Genomic DNA, 25380 nt, shown 5'->3' on the forward strand with positions numbered 1-25380 from the left:
GAGAAGTACTGGTGGCCCAACTTGGGACGCCCGGGTTTACCTCTCTTCCTGCTCCATCTGTGCCCAGTCAAAGACACCCAGACACCTCCCTTATGGAAAGCTCCTTCCCCTGCCGGTTCCACAACGACCCTGGTCTCACCTCTCGGTGGACTTTGTCACTGACCTTACCTTCTCCCAGGGGAACACCACCGTTCCCATTGTTATGGACCGGTTTTCCAAAACTTGTCACCTGTTCCTCTGCCTGGGCTCCCGTCGGCCATGCAAAGGCTATTTTTACGCACGTTTTCCGGCACTATGGGATCCCGGGGTACATTGTGTCAGATCGTGGCCCTCAGTTCACTTCACGCGTATGGAAAGCATTCATGGAATGCCTGGGGGTCACGGTCAGACTCACTTCCGGGTACCGTCCTCAAGCTAATGGGCAGGTGGAAAGGGTCAATCAGGAAGTGGGCAGGTTCCTGAGGTGTTACTGTCAGGACCGGCCGGGGGAGTGGGTGGATTTTCTACCTTGGGCTGAGTACGCACAGAATTCCCTCCACCACTCCTCCACTAACCTCACTCCTTTCCAGATCAAATCAAATCAAATTTTATTTGTCACATACACATGGTTAGCAGATGTTAATGCGAGTGTAGCGAAATGCTTGTGCTTCTAGTTCCGACAATGCAGTAATAACCAACAAGTAATCTAGCTAACAATTCCAAAACTACTACCTTATAGACACAAGTGTAAGGGGATAAAGAATATGTACATAAAGCTATATGAATGAGTGATGGTACAGAGCGGCATAGGCAAGATACAGTAGATGGTATTGAGTGCAGTATATACATATGAGATGAGTATGTAAACAAAGTGGCATAGTTAAAGTGGCTAGTGATACATGTATTACATAAAGATGCAGTAGATGATATAGAGTACAGTATATACATATACATATGAGATGAATAATATTGGGTATGTAAACATTATATTAGGTATTATTGTTTAAAGTGGCTAGTGATATATTTTACATCATTTCCCATCAATTCCCATTATTAAAGTGGCTGGAGTTGAGTCAGTGTGTTGGCAGCAGCCACTCAATGTTAGTGGTGGCTGTTTAACAGTCTGATGGCCTTGAGATAGAAGCTGTTTTTCAGTCTCTCGGTCCCAGCTTTGATGCACCTGTACTGACCTCGCCTTCTGGATGATAGCGGGGTGAACAGGCAGTGGCTCGGGTGGTTGTTGTCCTTGATGATCTTTATGGCCTTCCTGTGACATCGGGTGGTGTAGGTGTCCTGGAGGGCTGGTAGTTTGCCCCCGGTGATGCGTTGTGCAGACCTCACTACCCTCTGGAGAGCCTTACGGTTGTGGGCGGAGCAGTTGCCGTACCAGGCGGTGATACAGCCCGACAGGATGCTCTCGATTGTGCATCTGTAGAAGTTTGTGAGTGCTTTTGGTGACAAGCCGAATTTCTTCAGCCTCCTAAGGTTGAAAAGGCGCTGCTGCGCCTTCTTCACGATGCTGTCTGTGTGGGTGGACCAATTCAGTTTGTCTGTGATGTGTACGCCAAGGAACTTAAAACTTACTACCCTCTCCACTACTGTTCCATCGATGTGGATAGGGGGGTGTTCCCTCTGCTGTTTCCTGAACTCCACAATCATCTCCTTAGTTTTGTTGACGTTGAGTGTGAGGTTATTTTCCTGACACCACACTCCGAGGGCCCTCACCTCCTCCCTGTAGGCCGTCTCGTCGTTGTTGGTAATCAAGCCTACCACTGTTGTGTCGTCCGCAAACTTGATGATTGAGTTGGAGGCATGCGTGGCCACGCAGTCGTGGGTGAACAGGAAGTACAGGAGAAGGCCTCACCCTTGTGGGGCCCCAGTGTTGAGGATCAGCGGGGTGGAAATGTTGTTGCCTACCCTCACCACCTGGGGGCGGCCCGTCAGGAAGTCCAGTACCCAGTTGCACAGGGCGGGGTCGAGACCCAGGGTCTCGAGCTTGATGACGAGCTTGGAGGGCACTATGTGTTAAATGCCGAGCTGTAGTCGATGAACAGCATTCTCACATAGGTATTCCTCTTGTCCAGATGGGTTAGGGCAGTGTGCAGTGTGCAGTGTGGTTGAGATTGCATCGTCTGTGGACCTATTTGGGCGGTAAGCAAATTGGAGTGGGTCTAGGGTGTCAGGTAGGGTGGAGGTGATATGGTCCTTGACTAGTCTCTCAAAGCACTTCATGGTGACGGAAGTGAGTGCTACGGGGCGGTAGTCGTTTAGCTCAGTTACCTTAGCTATCTTGTGAACAGGAACAATGGTGGCCCTCTTGAAGCATGTGGGAACAACAGACTGGGATAGGGATTGATTGAATATGTCCGTAAACACACCAGCCAGCTGGTCTGCGCATGCTCTGAGGGCGCGGCTGGGGATGCCGTCTGGGCCTGCAGCCTTGCGAGGGTTGACACGTTTAAATGTTTTCCTCACGTCGGCTGCAGTGAAGGAGAGTCCGCATGTTTTAGTTGCGGGCTGTGTCATCGTGTAGGGGTACCAGCCGTCCCTGGCACCTTGGCATCGAAGCCAGGCCAAGGCCACTGCGGTGGACGAGTGGTTTTGGCACGCTGAAGAGACCTGGAATGCTGAACACACTCGCCTCCAGCGGGCCATGCCTCGGCACAAGGAAAAGGCCGACCACCACCGCAGTGAGGTGCCTGTCTTCTCTCCAGGCGACCGGGTCTGGCGCTCCACCTTCCCTCCGCCTGCCCTGCCGGAAGTTGAGTCCGCAGGTTGCGGGGCCGTTAAAGTCCTGAAGAGGGTTAATTAAGTAATGTACCGTTTGCAACTCCCTTCTGAATACCGCATTAACCTGACTTTTTATGTGTCTCTCCTCAGGCCAGTGATGCCTGGTCCCCTCGCTGAGGGTGGACCCAGTGACGCCCTGCCTCCTCCTCTGGACATCGAGGGAGGTCGGGCGTACTCGGTCTGTGAAGTCCTGGATTCGAGGCGTCGGGCGGGGCGTCTCCAGAACCTCATCAACTGAAAGGGGTACGGCCCATGGAAGCGGTGCTGGGTTCCTGCGGTGGATATTCTGGACGTGTCGCTGACCAGGGATTTTCACTGTCGACCCATACCGCGTCCCTGTGGTCGTGCCCGAAGCCGGTGTCGTCCCGCTGCTGGTGCAGCATGTCAGGGGGAGGGGTACTGTCATGGATCCCCCCCTGTACTGCTGCTCATTCCGTTCACCAGCTCCGGAGGTCTACGTCACCAGCCTTCTAGGAGTCACTGAACTGGAATCATTACCACCAAACCCGGACTGTCTTGTGTCATTACGTACACCTGGTTCCCATTCCCCCTGATTAGTATGTGTATATATATGTGCCCTCTGTTCCCCATTGTCCTTGTCGGTTATTGTTACCATGTCCGTTGGTCTTGTGAGCACCTGTGCTGTTGTATCGGCTTCCATGCTACGTGTTATTGTGCACTTGTTTTACAGGTCTCGTGTATTATTTAGAGGTTTACACCTCACTCTTTTGTTTGGGTGGAGAAAATAAAAAACCCTATTACGTATTCCTGCGCTTGTCTCCTATCATTATACAGCACGACATAGAGGTGCTGGGGTGGCGTAGTTACACGTGGTCTGCAGTTGTGAGGCCGGTTGGACGTACTGACAAATTCCCTAAAACGACGTTGGAGGCAGAGAAATTAATATTACATTCTCTAGCTACAGCTCTGGTGGACATTCCTGCAGTCAACATGCCAATTGCACGCTCCCTCAAAACTTGAGCCATTTGTGGCATTGTGTTGTGTGACAAAACTGTACATTTTAGAGTGGCCTTTTATTGTCCCAAGCACAAGATGCACCTGTGGTCTTGCTATTTAATCAGCTTCTTCACTTTGTTCATATTTTTGTTCAGTATTGTTAAAACAACTAGATTTTTTTTACAGTGTATAGTGTGTACTGTTTGACCTTGTATATAAACTACAAAAAGTGCAGAAATCAATTGCTCCTCTCTGAAGATGCCAAAATATAATATTTTGGAGCTGTGAACAAAGAAAGTAAGCAAGATGAACAGCTGTATTGTGATAAACCATCACCCCATATGCTGAAGGAAAACAATTTCTATGAAGTGGGAGAAAAAAATATGCTTAATCAACTAACATTGATATTACTTCTGGCAATTAGGAGCATGCTGATAATGATATGAGTTTTCAGCTGTAAATAATTATGCTGCCTGCAGGCCATGCTTTAATTCTCCTCTGTATCTATAAACAATAATCAAACCACCGGGCTAAAAAGTTGGATTTGGCGTACTGTAGTTTGGGGAAATGCTGCTCAGTGGGGCCCTGTGGTGCTGCCTGTGGCAGGCTTGACCTTCAGGTGCTCTGAGTGCTAATGTGCTAGCACTATCGATCAGCCTGCAAGCAAACCCAACCAGCCCAATGCCCAGGCTAGCCAGACATCAAACAGCCAACTGTCTGCGAGCCTCTGTGCTATGACAGGAGGGTTGTGGCCGGTGGCTGCTACTGTGGCCTCTGTGGTCCGCTAAATGGGGACATTATAGGGGAAACGCTGCGATTGCAGCAGACCACAACTTGTTAATGAGCAATGTATATTTGGGCCCCATGCAGCTTCAGCTTAATTGTTTATACAGTTTATACAGTGCTGCTCGCCCATGTTGCTGGAAGAGTAAAAAAATAACTCCAATGAATGTCACAGTCGGGGTTTGCCTAATTGCTATAAAAAATACATTCAAAATGCATTAACAGTATGTGACTGTGTTGACTACCGTTTGAGTATAGCTGGTACAATGATGCTATGCCAACCTGACATTGTAGATCATGCAAGCAACTATTAAATGCAAGTAAGCCTATAAAACTATTTCACTAGTTTCAAAGAACTAAAGTATATGGCACAACAGGGAGAACCTAGTTGCTTTGGCAGGGAGAGTTAAAAAAATACTAAAAGCCTGACAGCTAACTTTACTCACTGTCTACCATGAGGCGTAAGTCTGCCAATGTTAGAGGACTAAGATGAAGAACATAATTAAGGAAACATATGAAAGCTGGAGCTGGGCTTGAGATTAATTAGCCACATGTCAATACTCTCATCAATACCCGATTAACAAATGACACATGGCCCAATGAAGGCTATTGATTCCCCTTGCATTCTGCAGCGTTAATAGGTTGAAGCTGATTCTGAAAGCTGACAAAAAAAAGAGTTTTCAAAGTACAGTTTGTTGCTGAGCCTCGCCGGGAACAAAATAGCAAATCTAAAGTCTGAAATCACCCAAAGTAGCAAAAATCGCTTGCAAATCTGACGCTATCCTTGTGATTGTTTTGACCGCAATTGAATGTATTTGAGAATTTCCATATTTTCAGTCTTTACCGTAATTAAAAATGACCCCAAAGCAAAACCAAAATGAAATGAAGCAAAAAAGGACTCAATCTAAATTAATGGTGCCAGAACGGCCAACATCATAAGTTAGTCCCTTTATGGTAATGATAGTAATGAACACTTAGATGAGGGATGAACAATTCCTGTTCTAGAGTCGAATCCCTATGCAGGTTAATTAGGTAAGATAACATCATTAACCAGTCTCATGCCTACATTGAGAATTAATTGGATAAGATAGAGCCAGATCGTAGATTTAGGTCTATATTTAATCATTTAAACGATCAAGGACAACTAAAGCTGGAAAATGGGCAGTCCAGATCGGGGAATGTCTTATTTAGATCACATATTCAACCAGTTTATTAGGCACAGAGATGATGCTAAGCTCTGTAGTTTGGTGATTGTATAAGCCTAATTATGTTTTACTGAACAAAGGACTTTATTTCAGGAATTATATTATTGATTAGGTTCCCTCTGTTTTGTTTAGATGTTTTGTTTTCTTTCTATTGTGCATGTTCTTCACTTTAAAGGTAACCTGTACATCTCTGGAATAATCCAGTTGATGTCTAATGTACATTGTCCAATATAAATTAGGTGAATGTTAGTTTATCATATTATTCATGATCAAACATGGTAACATGGATTCTAAGTCACTAAAAGAAACAAACAAACAAACAAACAAACAAAGGTATTTCTCATTCAAGCAATCTCTCTCCCTCAGATGAAAAGGCCACCGACGGCCTAGGTAGTTCCTCAGTAATAAATAACAAAGCTAGGGCTGTTTCTTCTTGTGGAGACATTAGCCATGCCCTGTGCCTATTGTGAAGGAAGCAATCTGCTGTGTTTTGTACCTATTCTTCACACCAGGTTGTAATGCACTCCAGGTTTTCTTTGTGACAAGAATGTTTATATGAACCATCCTAAATAATTCATGGGGAACCTTTGTGTAAATTGTCATACTGCATAATGAATGTTTACAAAGCTGTATGATGGCTTTACCTTGGATGGGACCTCATTACTGTAATTGATGTTGAGAAGTAGCAAAGTCATAACATCGCTCCTCCCTGGAAATACAGTGGTGGTGAAATCTCTTTGAAAGGTTGTCTGAAACCATGCAGATCTACTCTGCATAAATAATAAATCAACATTTAAAATACCAACGGTGGTGCCATCTGGCAGATGTAGCCTACCCATTGCTGAAACCTTATCTTTGCACTCAACAGTTACACCAAACAGTAACAGTGTTGCTCACGTGCTCATAATTTGCTGTTGTTTCCCGTTTGCCAAAATGTTGAATTATTGTATCAACGTAATAGTTACTAACACCAACGTTATAGCCATACTGCCAGATGAAAGGAAATATACTTTGAATTCGACACCTGGGATAATGTAACTTAGGCCCTTTGTACGCTATTTAGACACAAAACCGTTCTCAATTAATTATGTTTATATTTTACGAAAAACTCAGGATACATTGATAAACATTTGAAAGCTCAAGCAGGACATTTTGATAGTCACCTGTAGTAATGACCTCAGCATGTGGGGTTGCAACGTCACCATCACCTTGGCTACAGGATCCTGTCTTGGTGAAGGCCGGGTAGAGTTCGGGGGGAGAGAGGCAGGCAAAACCGTGTCAGGTAATTTATTCTAAAATCCTATTCCTGTTGCATATTCGCATGTTTTAACATTTACCCGGCGTAATTTCAATGTAAGGTAGATCTGAGTGATGCTATCAACCGACAAATATCAAGTTTTATCCGTTTGTATCATGAGTTGACCAAGGTCTTGGCTTGTAACATTAGACTTCTGCAGGAAATGTGAGCTTTTATTTTTAGACGTTTGAAGTCATGAAGTAGGCTACAAGCTTTATTTCGACATGTAACATAAATTCCACTCACATGAACTTATTTCAACGTATTTAAGGGTACAGTTTGCAATTCTTGTGCTACCTTTGTCTGATGTTCTGAAATTGCAGGTGTCTGCCAGACTCAAGAGCGCGGTCCCATACCTTTGGGTCGTAACTATTTACGACATCCACAAAGTCTTATGCCGCGTTCAAAACAACTGGGAACTCGGAAATCTTTGACTTCCGATTTCAGTGCGTTCCGAGCTCCGAATGGGAAAATCGATTTGAACGGTCATTCAACTGAGAATTCCAACTCGGGAATTCGGACCTCTTTATAGAGCTCCGTCTTTGCGACCTGTAGATCACTGACGTCATGATTTGATCTCGTATTTTTCCGAGTTCCCAGTTGTTTGGAACGCGGCAATAAACCCCACAAAGTCTTCTTAAAATGTGATTTCAAACTTGAACCCTAACCACACTGCTAACATTATGCATAACCTTAAATGAATACCGAAAAGCTCATTTTTGTTTTCCCACATTTTTCGGATAGCCAATTATGACGTTGTGGCAGGTAGCCTAGTGGTTAGAGCTTTGGGTTGCTGGATCAAATCCCCGAGCTGACAAGGTAAAAATCTGTCGTTCCACTGTTCCCAGGCCGTCATTGTAAATAAGAATTTGTTCTTAACTGAGTTGCCTAGTTAAATATATATATATATTGTGGGAACCATACCTTTGACTTATCTTTGCGTGCTTGGTTGGCAGCTCACTTGTTTCAGACTCAGCCAAAAACCTTCAATTTCAGAACTCACACAGGTAGGTAGCGCTAGTGGAAAACAGTACGGCTAATAGGCATATACGTTTCATACCAGTTTATGTAAGACTAAATAATGCATTAGTAGATGGCCTATTTCACGACGTTTATACAAATAATAGCCTAGCTAAGCTTTCTGTAGGGTATTCGGCAAGGCCTTGGTCAACTAACTCATGATACAGATTAATAAAACGTCTTATTTGTCGGTGGCATATGTGTGTGCAATGTTTCTGCATTTGCCTGCTGCTCAATCAATTCAATAATGTGAACTGTATATGGAGAATATTGTTTACAGGGCAGACAGCCTGTTGTTAAACAAACTGAGAAACAACAACATTATTGCACCTCAAGCGAGGCCTTGTCGACTACTGCAGGAAACTTCAGCTATTATTTGCCTACTATACATACATTTTTTTCTACATTAACATATAAATTCAACACGCATGAAGTTGTTTGCATATTTTGTGATACAGTTTGTCATGCTAGTGATATATTGTTGCTCTCAATTTGCAGGCATCCCACATCCTGAGTAGGCCTACTGTATGCACTCACAGATCAAGTTCCACATGCAAGTGCTAGGTTTCTCCATTCAGCTGTTACTCATTCCATCCAGTTGCCAAGAATGTGAACTTCATAAGAAGAAACAGGTAAATACAATAGAAGTAGTTGTTAAGTCGTCTATATTGATAACAGGGCAGGTAGATAGGCTATTGTCAAATAAACAACTGGGGAGCAACAATCAAATTGCACCTAAATGGCATGCAGGAATTGTGGCCCCTGTGTCCAAGACAAGATAAAATACATACTTAGGAAATAATTGTGGCCTGTGCCTCTGTGACTATGAAATTACATCCTTTATCCCTGTTGGTGGAAAACAAAGAATGTCAACCAAAAATGTAATGTTACACAAAGCCTTAGAGAGCGGAAGTTCTTATGCATAGCAACATAGAACAGAACACCCTCTCATTCAGGATTAAGGGTTGATTGAGCTTTGCTGAGTAGTTTACCTAGGAGATGATGCTTCTCAGGGCATAGGAAAGGTAGGGGGTCAAATAAGTTATTTGTATCACTACATCCTGTTGAAACCGTATAGAACTGGGTTTCATTTTCTGTTAAGGTAATTTCACACTTTTCATAAGCTCTCTTTGGGTCCATTATTCCAATGGAGCACTAGATTTATTGGAAGAATGGTACATTTAAGAGTTGTAGTAACAGTTGTCATGACATGTGTTTTCTTCGAAGTCTGTATTTAACAGGATTTGATGTTATTGGTCAACACTGGCACTGTATGGCATGGATCAATTGTTTACTAAGCATGAGATAATGTAAGACGAAGCAATGAACTCATAGCCAGTCATCACTGGATGGGCGCTTGTGTCGTTAACTTCAACCCACAGAGTGTGTTAAACTCAAAGACTGTAGGGCGTTGTGTACATATATTTGCATGGCCTTTGCAGAGCCAGAACCCGAAGCAGTAATGAGTCAGTCATTTCTGTGGTTAAGAAACTGTTGGCAATCACATTACTTGGAGAACAGCGTTTGGCAGATAGAGGCTAACAGCTTTTTACAACCAATTGTCTGGGGCTCTCACAGCATCTCGTTTTATGACCTCTATAAAACATTCAACCACCCATCTCTATTAATAACTAAGAAAAACAAATCACCAAATGAAAAACATGAATTTGAAAACCGCCTTTAATTCAATAAAATGCACATGTACAGGAAATGCTACAAAGTAGCTCTTTATCCGAACATAGCCCTAATCTTTCCCTTATCCCAGTGATAAAGAGGAATGGAAAGGAATAGATGCAGCTGGAAATATAATTAAATAGTTCCAACAACTGAGAAAAATAATAACTATTTAGTTATGGCCCATATTAAGGTGTACGAATATCCCGTGGTCTTTCCTTTCTAGTGTGTGTAATGTGGACTACACACTGGATCGCTTTCACCTGGTTATTACGCAGAGTGTCATTTGAAATAATTAAAAAAACATAGGCCCACTTGTTACAACATACATTTTCCCTCACACATACAACACACAGATTCAATAGCTTAATGTTTTTCAATCACACCCAGTGGAGCAGTGTTTAGTGTGAAAAAGTGTAGCATTTCATCCTAACTCACATGGTATGGGATCATCTTTCACATTTTGCCTGGGGTTTGTTTAGCTATTTCTGCAGAAACTTGTGCAAGCCATGTGAATTACCATAGGAAAAGGAGATAGAAAATACCAAATAGTATTGTATCAGATGTAAATGAATAAACTATTTGAATAATAAGGGCAAATAATTTGGTATCTCTGATATAAATAAACTGCACTTAGCCTGTAATTCTCCTAGACGCATTTAAAAGATTATAGTCTGTAGATCTAAACACAAACAACAGAGGGAAATTAAAGATATGATTAGTACTGTATGAAATGAAGCATTTTGTGCTATAGGGTCTGTATAGGCATACAGTAAGAACTTTCTGTAATAACAGCATACAAAAGTGTTTACTATATTCACTCAATTCATTTCCAACTTTTTACGAATATATTTTTTCTTTGCGATTCATTTAGCAATTTTCGTATGCACAGGTTCCATCACTGTCCAGGGATCAGAGTCAAATGCTCCAAGATCGGTGCAGTGAGCAGTCATGGACACTTCTGGCAGCGTGAGTAAAGTTTTACCACTAGCCCCGTAGCCAAATACAGGGGTTAGGCCTTCATACCTCCATTTTCTCTGAAGGTGCTGGGGCAGGCTGACCATTGACATTTAGCATTCCTCCAAGCTGCCTCTGAGATTTCAATGGGGATTGAGGGGTGTAGAGGGCAGAGCTGGGGCTGTGGAGAGTTCTCAAGGAGAGGGAACAAAAAGGCTCTTGGAAATCCCAAGGAGTTCCCATGATCCTTGGTGAAACCTTGATCCTTCTGTGTTAGATTTCCATTATTTGGATTAGGGTGCACAAAAGTCCATATTTCAGTGATTTATTTTTCCTCTTGCCAAGGCGTTAAACAATGAATTTGTGAGATTTCCCCTGTTTTGGGAGTGAAATGTTTAAAATGGATTTGATAGTTGTGATCTTTGTTTTTCTCATTATTCAGGCCCGGGAATGTCTGGTCCGTAATCATTGTGTATTCTGGGTCTGCACTGACATTTCTTTCAGCCTTTAGAGCAGCTCGTGGTGACATTTTGTCATGAAAAGTTTTCAAAGTCATATTTCAAGGTTCTCCCTGTAACATACATAATCTGTTAGCATCAAAGGAGCACACATGCATAAATAATTGACTAATTCACTTAAAGGGGCCAGCATAGATTAATTAAGCCTGAATACTAATTATGTTTTTCTGTCTACACCAACTGAAGCTGTTGTTTAATGTGAAACTGTTTGGTGGACAACAATTACCACAAACCTATAAGACTATTTATATCCTCTAAATGAAAATAGGTTTAGTTCCGATTTAATTTGAAAGATTATGTTTTGATGCTGTTGTAGGACAGAAATGTCAGCCAATTCCTATAATGTTTTAAGTCAGGGGGGTATTGTAGTACACACACTTTTAAATACATATACCTCTATATACTGTACCTTGTATTTCCATCATTCACATTTTGCTGATATGACTTTTATCTCAAACTGATTGAAAATAGCTTTTCATGCGGTACAATTTTTGAATTGGAAACTGCATATGTATTTGAAAGTAGATAAAGCGGGCCTACATAAAAGATGACAACAAAAGCAATTTCTGTCAGCATTGATTAAGCAATATGTTGTTTAGTTCAGTCCCAGCCTGCAGAAACCTTTCACTACACGACTATATACCTGTCACACACTTGCATATAGATTGAAAAAAGATTCAATTCCATTGTCAATTTAGATATGCATCCATTTACTCTGTGTGGCAGTTGTTTTCCTTTCATGGGCTAGATTGGGAGAATAGTCTGTAAACTAATGCACAATGCTGCTATCCTAATGATTTTAAAAACAGTTGTTCAGATTTGGAGCTCTCTAATATAATATAAGGATAGAGACACAACACGTCAGCATCAGTACGGGCCTAATGTATTCGCCCCTTTAAACCCCAGTAAAACTCTGTCATTCCAAAGAAGCTCCTCTCGTTGACTCTGTGCCTGCTGCACAGACTGCTGTCTGGAAGTGGTAGGCTTTAAGTTGCTTGTTTCTGACACAGCGGACTTGGGCTGTCCTCGCTCCCCTCGTAAGCAGATAGGGATGAGGGAGACAGCTCAAAGCAGGGTTTGTTTACAGCCGGATAGAAGAAAACAGCCAGACGTAAATTAGGGTTGACGGTTTCATGAAGCACAATTGGTTGATGGCAGATTCAATGTGACTGCCCTGAACTGGGCGATGATCCGTACAGTATGCAAAATTTACTTTCTAGCTGGTCTGTGCCCACCAGCCTAGCAGCAGTCTTCTCCCCGAGCCCTCACAGCTCCGGCTTTGAATGGAACCCGAACTGAACAAGGCATTGTTGTACCCAATTCCTTTTGACAACAATCACATTCTTTTAAAAAACTTCATAGATTTTTCTTGTCACCAGTTATAAATGATTTTTTTCTCATCTTGACCACAAAGTAAGCATTTTTTTAATGTGCAGATTCAATTAGGGAAGGAAGGGGCATGGTTTTGAGCAGTAGATTCCTTCAAATGACAACACAATGAATTCAGGGCATTTTTTACTTTGGTATTCAGGGCTTGTTATAATACACTAGAGCTTCTTGGCACATGACTCCAATACAGCAACATGCATTTAATATATTTATGTTCATTGGAAAGACATGTCAGAAGATATTTGCCCCTCTGTAGTTTATCCTGCTCGTGATGTTGTTAGAATTGGAACAGTTGTTCAGATTCCTAAAATCCAAGCTGGCAGAATCGTCACATTATGCCACCACTATTACCTTGTTTTTGTCACTTGCATGTTTTAGAAATGAAACATCTGCATGCTGCATCCTGTTAGGGCACACTGGGTGACTGTCGTTGTGGAAACCAAGGAATTAAAAGAGAAACATGGATTCTGTTAGCTCTCTAAATGGAGTGGATTAAGTGAAGTTTTCTGAATTAGATTTTTACTGACAATGACCAAAAGCGTTCTGCCCGCAGCATGTGGACTCTCCATGTGTACATTTACTGAAATGGTTTACTGATGTTTATCTTTAACAGGAACTGAACTCAAGACAATACATTCATGCAAATCTCAAAATGTGTTGACATTTTGTGGAAGATAGAGCTTATTCATAATTTGAGGAATAAGACCAACTTCCATTTTTAATTTAGCCACACCTGATGTGCAGATGTACATTTCAACATCTTGAGTTTGTCTTTTGATGTTGGTTTTAGTGTTACTGACGGCAGACTACAGTTTGCCTTTCTAAGCAGCAGATTGATGCACATAATACAGAAATGCAGAAAGTCCTACGACATAACAACAGACTCAGCTTGACTCAAACAGATAGGGAAAACATGTCTGGAATAAGCCTGGGCAATAATGCAGCATTATCAAGAATCCCACGACAACAGTACATGTAAATGCACTGAATAAGATGTCTCTTTAAAGGCAGTGTTAAAGGGATTGGGAATGATACATTTGTATATTTTCTATAGGGAAGGAAGCAAATATGGATATTTCATAGTAATACGAAGGATGTATAGTTCATTTTATTCTGGCCTAAGATAAAACATAATGCGTGATAATTAAATGGGATTTATGTGAGTTTTTTTGCCTTCCTCTTCAAAGTGCCTTAGTCTCAAGGGCAAAAACAATGATTTGAAAAATAAAGGCGTGCTATCCGCCCACATTGTGCTAATTTGATGATTAATTACACTAGCTAACTAAAGACCAGCCCCAAAAATGTCTCAATGTATCCTACAATACCACATACAATACATGCCTACTGTCATTTACTGTCAATTCCTCACCATGCTGCATTACTGCATATTCTATACAGTATTTTTTAAACGTAAACAGCAGTTTCATAGTATATTCATCTCAAATTGTCCTTCAATATTAATGAGTATGGTTTGTAGGTTACCATGAAACTTAAACAACAAAAACCCAAGCACTATTTTGCATGCTGCTGCATCTTTTTTGAATTACTAACTCAGCCTGTTATGGAATCATATAAACTGGTGTTCATATACACAAGGCAATGTTCATTATGTGTCATTTTCCTATTAGCAAACTCATTACTTGCTTCTCAAGTAGCGATACTATTATAACTTCCTCATTTACTTTTGGATATGAACCAAAAGCTGTACAGTATGTGTTTAAAAAATATGTTCGACACTGGAAAAGGAAACTGAATCTCATGCTACAAACTCTGGTCTCTGGTCAGTGTTTTAAATGTTACTGTTCTCTACAACTGGGAGAAATTGATTGGAACTCAGTGGAAAGAGAAAATGGTTTTTAAATAAGTTACAATTAGATAACCATTCATCTCTATGGTATAAATGAATGTCTTGCTGTAGGGCTTGTTGGATGTAAAAACAGATTTACAAAACTCTTATTTCCAGATTGGAATGTGTCCTCCACTATTTTAATTGCTCTGTCATTTAGAATGAACCCCCCCCCCCATACCCCTGATTTTGTCTTTGAAATTAAATATTGTATACATATACATGCTGTTCATGGGCATGGGCACCGTTCATCATCAGAATCTGCATAAATGATTTTTGAAATTGAAGTTCCAACTAAATGCTTTGAGGCTATAGCTAGAGATCTTAAACATAAGGATATGCATGTACAGGGAAATAAACATCCATAACAAAAACAACTACTAATGTGATTTACCTGGGCTTTTCTTGTTGTTCTTCTTGTCCACAGAAATTAGAGGCTCATCATTTTGTTCCACCATTTCTTGATTTCAAAGGGGATTTCTACATTTCTAGTTTCCATTTTCATTAGTATACCACTCTCTGTTGAATGACATTGCCTCCAACAGTATATGGAGCATATAGAAATAGCTATGAAACATGATGTCAAAATCCTCATTATTGCATTGAAGTGCTCATAGAGAAAGACCCATTATAGGCCTACCGTGCATGTACTCCTGTAGGTGGCTTTCAGGGATCACGGTTTGTATTTCCCTCTTTCACGTATTATCTAATAATGTTATATTGTGGCCATGTACTGTAGGCTATTGAATGGTCTTATCTTTGGAAGGGGCAAAGGGATGCTTCATCAAACTTCTTTGGAGCACACTGGATCTTAGCAAAACTATTTTCGGAAGAGTCACAATATGCTGTGATTAAGTGAAAATGTTCCATGATGCTTGGGGTTGTACATCAAAGTTAACAAATGGCTATGGAGCCCAATTACTATGGGGCATTCATAGGATATTATGAAAGGTTCGCTGCAAGTTGGGTTGTGTTTGGGCTTTGCTATGCAATTTGCTTTCTATCACATAAGGGATTTTTTTTTTGCACTTCCCATAAATTGAGTATTGAATATTTTTCAAAGCAACACAAAAAAATAGCAGAATCCTTGAACTCTCTGATTTTAAGGACCATTTTTCTCCAGACTTTTTAGGATGTGTTCATAAGAATGTACGTAATGAGCAATGTGCTTGGATTTCCATATTCATTTGCACAGTGAATCTCCACACACTCACAAAGCCTGTGTAAAAATGCATCATTTTCCAAGGGAGAGAGTGTTGTTTCCCATTCATTTGGAAAAAGGAGGAAGTATTTTAATGTGACCTTCATTACGCATTCGTGACAACTTTTCTTATTTATTTATGATTAAAAATGTTTCCACTCCTGTTGTTCAATTAGTGCTTGACCCCTTTAGCGGCGATGTAAATTAAATGACATTTCGGTGTCGTCCCATATTTAAAATACTGCGTTAGTTGCGGATCATAAATGATGATCTTCATTCTGCAGCTAATTTATTCATTTAACAATTTCCCTCCAGAAGTTACAGCAGAAGGCTCTGCAGCAACCTAAGCAGAAGAAATCCAAGTCGGCTGAATTTCTGATGGGTGAGCCCTGCTTGATGAGTTATTGCTCATAATTTGTGTAAGGATTAATTAACTAATTACAGACAAATGGCTTTGGGCTAAATTTTGCTCTTGCTTGTCAGGGCGCAATTTGTAATTATTTTAATCATTTCTTCTTCTTCTCTAACCCCCCCCCCCCCCCCCCCCCCCGCAAGATTCAGATTTAATTTTAACCTAATTGTGTTTTAGTGACATTCGAGGAGGATGCACATCAGTATTTAGGGGGAGAGGAATCACTAGAAGGAATGTTCTGGCGCCATTAAATGTACTTTGGTATAATGCGCCACTTTTGACCTTCCTGTTGTGTTATGGTGTTTTTTCTTCTCTTTTTTTGCAGGCGGAATGAAGGAGAGTGCTGTGGTGGAAGGCATTGAAAACCCTGTCTTCGATGGCAGCTACAGCACAGAGCTTTCAGCTTCTCAGGCTTCAGCAGGGAGAGAAATTCAACGTGACAGGCAAGATAGCACCCTTGCAGCTCACCAACAAAAAATGGAGCTGCGAGCCCCTGCCAAACCAAGAGGTGAAGCTTCATTCTTCATTAGCCTCAAACCCGTTGACAGTGGATTTGTGGATTTGTTCCCGATCTAACCTTTTGGGTTTCTGAGGGCCTGGTCCTCACATTCCAAAGCTAGCGTGTCCTAACAAGTACCCCTCATATAAATTCCACCTAACCGGAGAATGTCACAAGAGTGGGGGTGCCAGAACACCCTGACGGAACCAGCCTCTCAACTCACACTAACAGTATTCTGCCTTCTGGAGGGCTGGAGTCATCGAAGAGAGCATTTACTTAGCATACCACTTCCAGCATATACACACTATCTTTATAACGTATAGTGTACATAACGTCCCTGAAACAGAGTTGATGGCCCATCCTGCAGGAAAATATGCCCCCTTGTAATTTACCATGTCAGTGAGACTCTTGAGCGATATGATGTTACACACACTGTGGTGCGTTCAAACATTAAAAGAAATGCCGGTTTGGTCTTGATAGGTCACACAAGTCAGGTATTTTGAATTAAGAGATGTTTTTATTTATTGAATTAATAATCTAGTAATTCATTGAAGCTTAATGTTAGTGGAGAGAACTTCCAACATTTGGCCTTCACTCAAACATACACATACATTTTCTGGAGCTGTTGAGAATATTCATTGTCTCCTGGCTAAGCTTAGGATAATCACTATTAACACCTCTTGGTTACTTTTTTTCATGGTTGTGTCTGTTCCTTGACAAAGTTAAGGGATATTAAAGGATCATTCTAAAATATTTTTAAAGATAATACTGCCAGGTGGAGTGAGACACAGAGAGAAAGAAACCGTTGGGGTTTAAATCACACACAGAATGTATAGACACATCATAACACATGATCATAAGCACTATAGTTCTCTTGGTCTCTTTTTGAGTTTCCATGTACCAAATTGGTGTGTCCCATGATCACCGTAAACTCATTAGTGTCTTTTATACTGAAGAACATGGCATTTTTCTTAGATCTGTTGTATTACAGTAGTTTTGATTAGTGGCATTTTATTGAGGGGAGCAAACCTCATTCAGGTCTAGTCCATTTTGCCCCCACCCAGTGCTGGGTAGAGTAGCACATGCGACGACAGTGGTGCTACTGAGCTGATCCATCTGATACAGTAGATGTGGTGTCACCCATTGGCACGCCAGGCAGGGAGCAGGGCTTTTATGAATCCCAGGGAAGTCTTCTCTCATCAGAGATTAAATCGATAGCATCTGCCCCGCACGTCTCTGAGTTGTCAGGGAGATATCTTATGACTTGCACTTATTTAAAAAAGAAAGAAAAAAAAAGGAGAAACAGTAATACTCTGAGGCCCCCTGTGTGAAATCAATCATTCATGGGAAACTTTCTCATTGGATGTGTTTCGTGTGGATGGTGTGGTGTGTGTGTCTGCCATTGTGTGTGCATGTGTGCAAGTGCATGCCCCCAAGACTTTCAATGTGTGTCAAAGTTAACACTGAAAAAATACCTTATAGTTGAAGGAGCTCTAAATGAATGAGTAGTCTCATCAGTTATGGATCAAGGCTTCTTTAGAAATGGTACATTTATATGTAGGGCTAATAAAATATGTGCATTACTGAGATAAAACGTTATTTCTACAGAAGTGTATCGTAAGCAATGCTACAATTGTCATTGATTTTGTTTTGATATTTATGTAATTTCCTCCCCCTAGTAAATGTAACATTACGTCCAGAATACTATCCTATGTATTTGATATAATTTAGAGTTCTGAATTTTCATTACAAATTGAAATAGAGCAACCAAACATGTGGTCTTATTTCTCCAACAGGCACTGCAGTTATTTTCATATTCAAAAAAGGCATATATTAAATCCCATTGCCAGTGCACTGACACACATAGCAACAGTCTGTAGAGCCTGTACCTCTATATAATAGATGCAAGCAGCAGCTCTCTCATGTTTGTGACACTTCTATTTGGTTATCCTCAATATCTTTCATCAAAACTGCCTGTTAACAGTAGATTTGAATGGAGAGAAGTAGTGTGGGTTATTGATAGCTTGCATGTAAGAACAGGGAATTGCTATTTTTATTAGAGGCGAAGAACTGGAGGACAGCCAGACTATTTAGGTAAATCAAAGATATGATTCAAAGACAAGATCTTTGAGAGCTGCCGCCATTATGCAAATGTAGGTTGAAAAAAGGCTTTCATAACCTCAAAGCTATTGCAGCGAAATTGTTAAAACTGTGTTTACGACGTAAAGGGACTTACTTGTGAATTTTACAGTTAATTTATGGTATCACTAAAATTCATAAGTGCAGCAATGAATATACAGGACTCCAGCCTAATAAGTGTCTCTATTTGACAATTTGTAACTGGCGTTCAACAGTGAGGAAGGTATGTAGAAAAGCTTGTACAATATATTACATAAACACAAATAGAAGCCTACAGAACTCTTGGTGGGTGGGTCCTATGCAGAGTAGAGGTCCTATGCAAACACACTTACTCCACATTTTTATGCATCCCAGCGTTGATCCTCTCCCTCTAATATAAATGTGATCCTTGTGTGCAAAAATGTTTTTACACACACCTCTTCATTTATCCCCACCGAGTAATACAAGTAAAGCAATTTAGATTGAGGATATAGTCTGTGAAATATTCAAGCCAGGAGAATGATTTCAGGTTAAGAAAGCAACTCGGTGGGGTGTACCTGTTTTATTAGAAACACCCCTTGAGGTGCTGGATTCCCATAAATTGTAGCAGAGCAGCTTTGATGCCCATAGGTCAGCGATTGCTAATAAGAAGTCAATGGGACACGGGTTAAGTTATTTTCCTTCTCTGCCTTCACTCGGCCCAAACCGACCGGGTTCTCCCAACCGCCGACCCCAGAGCATTTAGAGGGGTATTGTCTTTGAAATTCCAGGTACTTTTCGCTTGTACAGTTTCTCATTAGTTCCTTTTGAACACAAGTAACATATGGCAATCGTATTTAAGAGATTGCCTGGTGTGACCTTTCGCGGCATGCTAATTAGGCCCCAGAGCTCCACTGGGCCCCGGCGAGCCGCACTCATGTGAACGGACTGACCGGCCAGGGCTTATCAGGTAGCAGACGCTGGCTCTCTGGCCAGCCTCAACAGTGTGGCTTTCAAAATTAACATTTTGCTTCATATGCTTCTAATAAACACTGACCTCCACCAACCTGCCGCTCCACCACTCCCACCTTCCTCCTCCTCTCTCACTCTCTCTCGCTCTTCTGGCGTAGTTTCCACAGGAAATGAGCGTGCCCGAAATTACTTTGACCCAGCGCTGGTGCAGGAAACCAACCCAAGGCGGTGCGGGATGGCGGAGGTCGGCACAGAAGATGAGCTGGAATTAAGTATGCCATTTCTCATCATAATAGTTCTCCTCAGTTCATTAAAGTGAGGTGAGAAAGATCACTCATTGCCAGCCAGTTTCTGACGGCAGGGGCGGTACTATGTAAATACATTTACTACTGATGGTCCACGAGATGGCTCATACATAGGACAGTGTGTTAGTTTCCAGCTCGTTGTCATTGATGAAGGTCACGTATCATTGGTCAGTTTCATTTCGCTCCAGCTTTTCTTGCGCTCCCATCAAATGACAGACACCAGACAGAGCCATATCAATAGTTGCACCCCCCCATGCCTATTAAAAACATGCTCTTGGGAGTCAAGTAATATGCATGTTATAATGAAACATGGCTATTAACAGAGGAGCCATTTCACCTGTATCTTTTGGATATCACTTCCTTGTAATATCAAAGGAGTCCTAAAGCTCAATCCCATCAAATGATGACAATCAACCTAAGAGGCATATTCCTGCTCCTTTTTCATTACCTTTGTAGAAATGTTATTCCCTACCTGACCATTTGCTATTACCCCATGAATGAGAATGTTTTGCATGTTTGCATATATATTGACTAGACTTGACAATTTGAATGTAATTTCAAGCACACATATGTGTAATTTCAAGCACACATGTATTTATACTGAACAAAAATATAAACCCAACATGCAACAATTTCAAAGATTTTACTGAGTTACGGTTCATATAAAGAAATCAGTCAATTGAAATACATTTGTTAAGCCCTAATCTATGGATTTCAAATGACTGGGAATACATATATGCATATGTTGGTCACAGATACCTTTAAAAAAAAGTAGGGGCGTGGATCAGAAAACCAGCCATTATCTGGTGTGACCACCATTTGCTTCATGCAGCGCGACACATCTACTTCACATAGAGTTGATCAGACTGTTGATTGTGGCCTGTAGAATGTTGTCTCACTCCTCTTCAATTACTGTGCGAAGTTGCTGGATATTTGCTGGAACTGGAACACGCTGTCGTACATGTCGACCCAGAGCATCCCAAACATGCTCAATGGGTGAAATGTCTGAGTATGCAGGCCATGGAAGAACTGGGACATTTTCAGCATCCAGGAATTGTGTACAGATCCTTGCAACGTTGGGTTGTGCATTATCATGCTGAAATATGATATGATGGCGGCAGATGAACGGCACGAAAATGGGCCTCAGGATCTCGTCACGGTATCTGTGCTTTTTTTTTGCTTTGTGTCATGATAATTTGTGCGTATGGAAAACTTCTGGGATCTTTTATTTCAGCTCATGAAACATGAACAACACTTGACATGTTGCATTTATATTTTTGTTCAGTATAGTTAGATTTGAAAAAGAAGTGAGCAATTCTGAAGTAATAGTTATCAGGAGATTGTGACATTTTATGTGACATTATTTGTTTGATTTGTAGAAATAATGAACCAAGATGAAAAGGGCCTATATCAGAAAATGGCTGAAATGCTGGACACTGACGACGACATAACCATCATAGAGTTACCAGGTATGTTCTCAACATTCCAGACCCTAAAAACACATGTAAAACAAACTCCAAAATGATTCAACTGCGACTATAGAGTAAATATGCAGGCAACTGCTCAATCGAAAACATGCTGTTTATTTTCAGACAGAACAAAGAAGAACACTTTAAAGGGACACAGAGTAGAAAGACTTGTTCCTAGCTTTCCAGGCACAGGCCTATTGTGGTGCAGTAGGCGTGCCTTTTTCCATTAACAGAAGACTCATTTGAATATGTACCCAAACAGGGGGAAACTGGGGTTGGTTTAAGCTGGCATTGTTCTGGGGGGGAGACAAGACAGTCGCACCGGCTCCTGTTGACATGACGCATCTCTGTTGTAATTCCAGTGCAGAAGTGATGGGCTTAGACCTGCTCGAACATGGAAGAATTTTGCCTGCTTGTATTATTCGGCATTGTCATGGATTTAGCTGTAGCAGTGAGATTAGCAGGCCCTTCCATTGTCTCAGAATGTACATGAAATCCGGTAAAAAAAAAAGTAAAGAGGATCTTGGATTAACAGTTTTATGCAATAGGCACAGGCAGAGCCCTTCTCTCGCCTGCACTGCGAGCGCCCAACAGCATCGACTGCCAGAGCTCTCCGGTAAACCACAATAGACTTCAAGACAATCACCTTATGCTTTTCTATGGATGCCTCCCACCGATATAGGCCGCAGCCTGACTAGGCAGGCTCTCTCTCTCCTCCTGATCCTGATGCATTGTGACTGGAGCAGGGTTTACTCTTTCTCTTACAGTCGTGCACAAAGCACACGCACAACAAAACGAGGAGAAAGAAACAGAACATTAATGAAATGGAAAAGGTCCAGTAAAAGTAATTTCCGGAGGGATTCCTGGATAAATCCCCCGCAGTGCGGTTGTCATCTCATCTGTTTACTTCTTGAAATATTTTATCTCTTTGGTTGACAAAGAAGAAAATAATCACTTTAGGCATTGATTGACTTCATCTGATTCACACATTGGACTGCACACGTTGTCTTTACCTATAAGGGGCACTAACAATACCTCATAATCACTATTAACGTGGCTATGCAGTAGCGTAGAATATACGTTTGACTGTTGAATCCATCCTCTATTTGTAACGGAAAACTATCTAGCTTTGATAAAGGCATAGTTCTACTCTTGTTTACTTTCCAACGATGACCAGAGCACAGAAGCCAGCATTCTCAGCCCAGCTGGATATTTATCTCTGTTGCAACACAATAAACTCCCTCAGAATTTTGAGAACAAACTTAGAAACATCGATACATGGTGGGTATAGTGGCAGTTTCTATCTTGGAGCTGTGTTGAGTCTGTTTGTTGACCTCAGACTTTTTATGGAGAAAGTGCTGCATCAGTGGCCTCTTGAAAAGCTAGCTAGGCTAATCCACCGGCAACAATTCATTGATGTACTGTAGGAGATTTGCTGCAGCACTGGTGGTGATTTAGTGATGGACATTAGTCAAGGCTTCGCCTTATATCCAGATCCACACTGAATGCATACTATTACAACATGTCATTGGCCAGCTACATAGATGGTCAGTGGAGTGTAAGATGTGAGTTTGTCCTGCTTTTTTGCCGGTGCTTATAAGAAATAATGTTTCAGGCAAGTGAATTTTTCAGATGGTCTTTGGTACTTTGCATGTGAAATCTAAACTGTCTACTACTTGTGCATAACAGTATGTGTGTGCGTGCATGTGTGTTGTGTATGTGTGTGTGTACATCCATCTGCGTGTGTGTGTGTTAACTCCACACACTCCCCTGTGTGTCCAGGTATGGCGCTAGCCCACAGGGAGGAGGAAGAGGTGTGGAAGGTGAGGGCCGGTGATCCAACGCTGCGTGTCGGTGCCGGTGCTGCAGGCCGTGGGCGCTTCATGGCGGCAGTGGAAGAAGGGGAAGAAGAGGTGATCCCCCGCTACGCTCAGCAGCTAAGGGATCGCATGCTGCCTGACATGATCACGCTTGGCAGCCTTTCACTAGAACAGGTCAGAGCCACAAAGAGGAATATCTATGTCATCTCCTATATTCACCAGCACATGAGCCATGTCCATTACACACTCCGCCTAATGGACAACACTGGGTGCTTCGCTTCCCGCCCCTCACAGACATTTCTGTCTGTGTTGTGCTTCCTTTTTTTAAATATTTTTTTTAGTGGCCCTTTTAAAAGTTGCCCATTTGGTTCCTAATGTAGTTCATGTAACTTTCAGATTGAACTCTTTTTATGCACCGAACTCTGAACTATTTTTATGTAACTTTAATGAATTGTAAGTTTCTTAAAGCCCATTCGATTCATCTCGATCCCCAGATTTGCCTATTTGATCGTATCATACATTGTGTGTGAAAATAGGATATCGTCCAAACTATTAATTTGTTAGCGTTTGTTGTTTTTGTGATTATTCATTATTATGCATTTGTCATTGAAGCCTGGATTTCCGCCTTGGTTTGTCAACCATCTCTTTTCAGGAAAAATAGAGCGTGACAATTTTTTCTCCTCACCGCTTGTTTTGGGAGAAGGGGATTTTGTGAAATAGCATAAAGATCTGAAGAAGCTTATGAAATGAGTGTTGATACTCCATCAGTCAAAAAATGGGGTGAAAACAGGAACATGGGGTTTTCATTGTTCAGCGCTATTGAGGTAGCCAAACCCAAACATTAACGCATATCTAAACAGAAAATAAAAAACTATCCAGTATATTTATAGCTGTAATCTGACTTGAAAAGGAAGAAGAATTAAGGAGTTTCAAATTAACACCAAGAATATGGAAGGAAAGTGAAAAATGGATAGATCTTGTGATGGTAAGACTTGAGTCATCGTTTCATGTATTGATAATCAGTTCCATCTACGTAATATTGTATACTAGCGGGGTTCAGTGTTTTATGCTATCATAATGTGTATTCACTCCCCAACTGTTTGTGCCCACTTCTCATTGAAAGAACATTAGGCTATGCACCGGAGATTTCCTCATCTATTTTGAAGTAATAGGACTTTTTTCTCCCGTTTGTTACACACAAAAGCTTTCATGGTTGCTCGCGAGACGCTGTCATTTAACAGTGTCAATGCGACTGAATAGCGGTGTAAACTTGCTGACTGAATGGTACCGGCTGGAAGGATTCATCAACCCGTTACATGTCTGTAGGCTCCAGGCTGGCTGCTATTGATTGCCTGCAGATTGCATTACCACGTTGTTTCAGAGTTAGATGCTGTGTACTTAATTCACACTACACCTCCCTATCACAAAGCTCGGCCAAACTAAGGGTGTGTCTGAAACCCTATTCTCTAGCACACTACTTTTGACCATGGCCTATGTAGGGTGCCATTTTGGATGCACCCTAAGTGTGTGATTTTATTTTTGGCAGGATACACATCTTCAAAGAGAAGGGATGTCTCAGGAAAATGAGTGGGTGAGGAAGAAAAGACTAATGTCCTTCTTAAGGGGAAATGCAAAGGTACTTTGCTGTGTCCATAAAGGGAAAGATTACTTTGTGCTATGTAAAATTATATTTCCTGAAGTTGTATTGTTAGTATTACTGGGATGATTTGAATACATTGTGCCAGGTTCGCTGAGAGGCATTTTAATCTTCTTCCTCTTACTGTGTCATAGAGTTGTACATGTAATCGAAGCTGTTATAGTAATAAAAGCCAGAGAAATCTCAGTGAAATGGTTGTAGTTCAAGTCATGCACTATTTCATCAGTATCACGTCTTCATGCTTTTGTTTTGTGAGTCTATTTATTTTTACTGGCTGCAAAATGCCCATGTTGACAAAAAGTTGGCTCATTCTTTCAAAGGAACCCCAGGCCCAGTCACACAGAGACTGTGACCAACAGGAGAGGATACTGCAAGACAGGCTGTATGCAGCGTTCCAACGGTATGTTTCCACTAATGTTACATGAATGAAATAAGCATTCATTGTACAGAACGTTCACCATATTTATTTAGCTGCCATTTGAGAAAACATGTAATGTGACTGTAACCTATATTGCAATGCATTGTGGGTAAAA

General features: G+C 41.4%; 1 protein-coding gene across 1 annotated transcript in view; it reads left to right on the forward strand.

Annotated features, from left to right (window-relative positions):
• Positions 1 to 6891: 6891 nt before the first annotated feature.
• ofcc1 (orofacial cleft 1 candidate 1) overlaps positions 6892 to 25380 on the forward strand; it is a 112111-nt gene continuing 93622 nt past the window's right edge. Inside the window, exons 1-10 of the mRNA XM_036944035.1 lie at positions 6892 to 6996; positions 8530 to 8663; positions 10598 to 10674; positions 15932 to 15998; positions 16354 to 16536; positions 19755 to 19868; positions 21281 to 21370; positions 23153 to 23364; positions 24737 to 24826; positions 25168 to 25247. Coding sequence (XP_036799930.1) covers positions 10657 to 10674; positions 15932 to 15998; positions 16354 to 16536; positions 19755 to 19868; positions 21281 to 21370; positions 23153 to 23364; positions 24737 to 24826; positions 25168 to 25247 — 854 coding nt within the window. The 5' untranslated portion in view covers positions 6892 to 6996; positions 8530 to 8663; positions 10598 to 10656. The remainder of the gene's footprint in view (positions 6997 to 8529; positions 8664 to 10597; positions 10675 to 15931; positions 15999 to 16353; positions 16537 to 19754; positions 19869 to 21280; positions 21371 to 23152; positions 23365 to 24736; positions 24827 to 25167; positions 25248 to 25380) is intronic.

Source organism: Oncorhynchus mykiss, chromosome 15 (assembly GCF_013265735.2).
Source record: "Oncorhynchus mykiss isolate Arlee chromosome 15, USDA_OmykA_1.1, whole genome shotgun sequence".
Taxonomy (NCBI): Eukaryota; Metazoa; Chordata; class Actinopteri; order Salmoniformes; family Salmonidae; genus Oncorhynchus; species Oncorhynchus mykiss.